This window comes from Pyxicephalus adspersus, chromosome 2 (assembly GCF_032062135.1).
Source record: "Pyxicephalus adspersus chromosome 2, UCB_Pads_2.0, whole genome shotgun sequence".
In the NCBI taxonomy this organism is placed as follows: domain Eukaryota; kingdom Metazoa; phylum Chordata; class Amphibia; order Anura; family Pyxicephalidae; genus Pyxicephalus; species Pyxicephalus adspersus.
The window spans coordinates 120699220-120700255 of record NC_092859.1 but is presented as its reverse complement, the minus strand read 5'-3'; the positions used below and the strand labels follow the sequence as shown (position 1 = coordinate 120700255).

At 35.3% G+C, this 1036-nt stretch overlaps 1 protein-coding gene across 1 annotated transcript; it reads left to right on the top strand.

Annotated features, from left to right (window-relative positions):
• Positions 1–962, top strand: SNX1 (sorting nexin 1). The gene is made up of 3 exons (XM_072402224.1): positions 1–331; positions 484–559; positions 650–962. The coding sequence occupies exons 1-3, from the start codon at positions 255–257 to the stop codon at positions 812–814; spliced, it is 318 nt and encodes a 105-aa protein (XP_072258325.1). The 5' UTR covers positions 1–254; the 3' UTR covers positions 815–962.
• The last annotated feature ends 74 nt before the right edge of the window (positions 963–1036 follow it).

The window sequence follows — 1036 nt, the reverse complement described above, 5'->3', positions numbered from 1 at the left end:
AATATTCAGAATACTGGTTAGGCACAATTAACATATCTCAATATTTCTTCCAACAGAGCAGATATGTTACTTTTTGAGTTCAGGTTTACTTAAAAAACGACAACTAGAAGGCTATATTTTGTACAAATGTAAAAAGGAATGTCAGAGTATAAGATGTACAGTCCTATACAGAACAGAAAGTATAGAGCGTGATGGATTAGCATGATTTACGTGTTCATTTTTTATGTTTTAATGTGTTTTGCTTTTATCTAGGTATGACTAAAGTTAAAGTTGGGAAAGAGGATTCCTCTTCAGCTGAGTTTTTGGAGCGAAGACGAGCTGCTTTGGAGAGGTAAGAAGCTGTATAGAAAATGTAAAGGTTTGCATATTATCTATCACACATTGACAGAAGAGTCCTTTGAAATGGCTGCTACCCTTTAGCAACCTCTTGCCAGACTGTAGATTAATGAAATATATTAAAGAATGTTATGTGGTCTACTGCAGGTATCTGCAGAGAATTGTCACCCACCCAACTCTTTTACAAGACCCAGATGTCCGTGAATTTCTAGAAAAGGATGAGGTAATGATTTTATTAGCTTAGGAGTTCTTTGTGGAGAATTTTCTGCTGAATATGTGTTACAAATACAAAAACATTACTTTTTACTTTCAGCTTCCCCGTGCTGTCAGCACTCAGGCTCTGAGTGGAGCTGGACTCCTCAAGATGTTCAATAGAGCTACTGATGCTGTCAACAAAATGACGATCAAGATGAATGAATCTGATGCTGTAAGTATCAGATGGGTTCTTTTTGACATTTTCCTGACTGTTTTGCAGTAAGTTTTAATTTTGATTTTTTTTTTCATAAGACATAAAACAGCCCTTACTAAAAGTTGCCATATTTGCTATTTTGGTGTCTAAAATGTGCCTAAAAAACCTGGGAACAATAATAATAAAAGTAGTCCCCGGGGTTGCATACTAGATAGGGACCTGTAGGTTTGTTTTTAAGTTGAATTTGTATGTAAGTCGGAAAAGGTACATTATTTGAAGGAATACAATTAG

Bases quoted from the DNA above. Each gene is read 5' to 3' on its own strand.
- SNX1 (XM_072402224.1), top strand. From the start codon at position 255: ATGACTAAAGTTAAAGTTGGGAAAGAGGATTCCTCTTCAGCTGAGTTT. The intron at 332-483 runs GTAAGAAGCTGT...GGTCTACTGCAG, and splicing joins AGACGAGCTGCTTTGGAGAG to GTATCTGCAGAGAATTGTCA. The intron at 560-649 runs GTAATGATTTTA...TTTTACTTTCAG, and splicing joins AATTTCTAGAAAAGGATGAG to CTTCCCCGTGCTGTCAGCAC.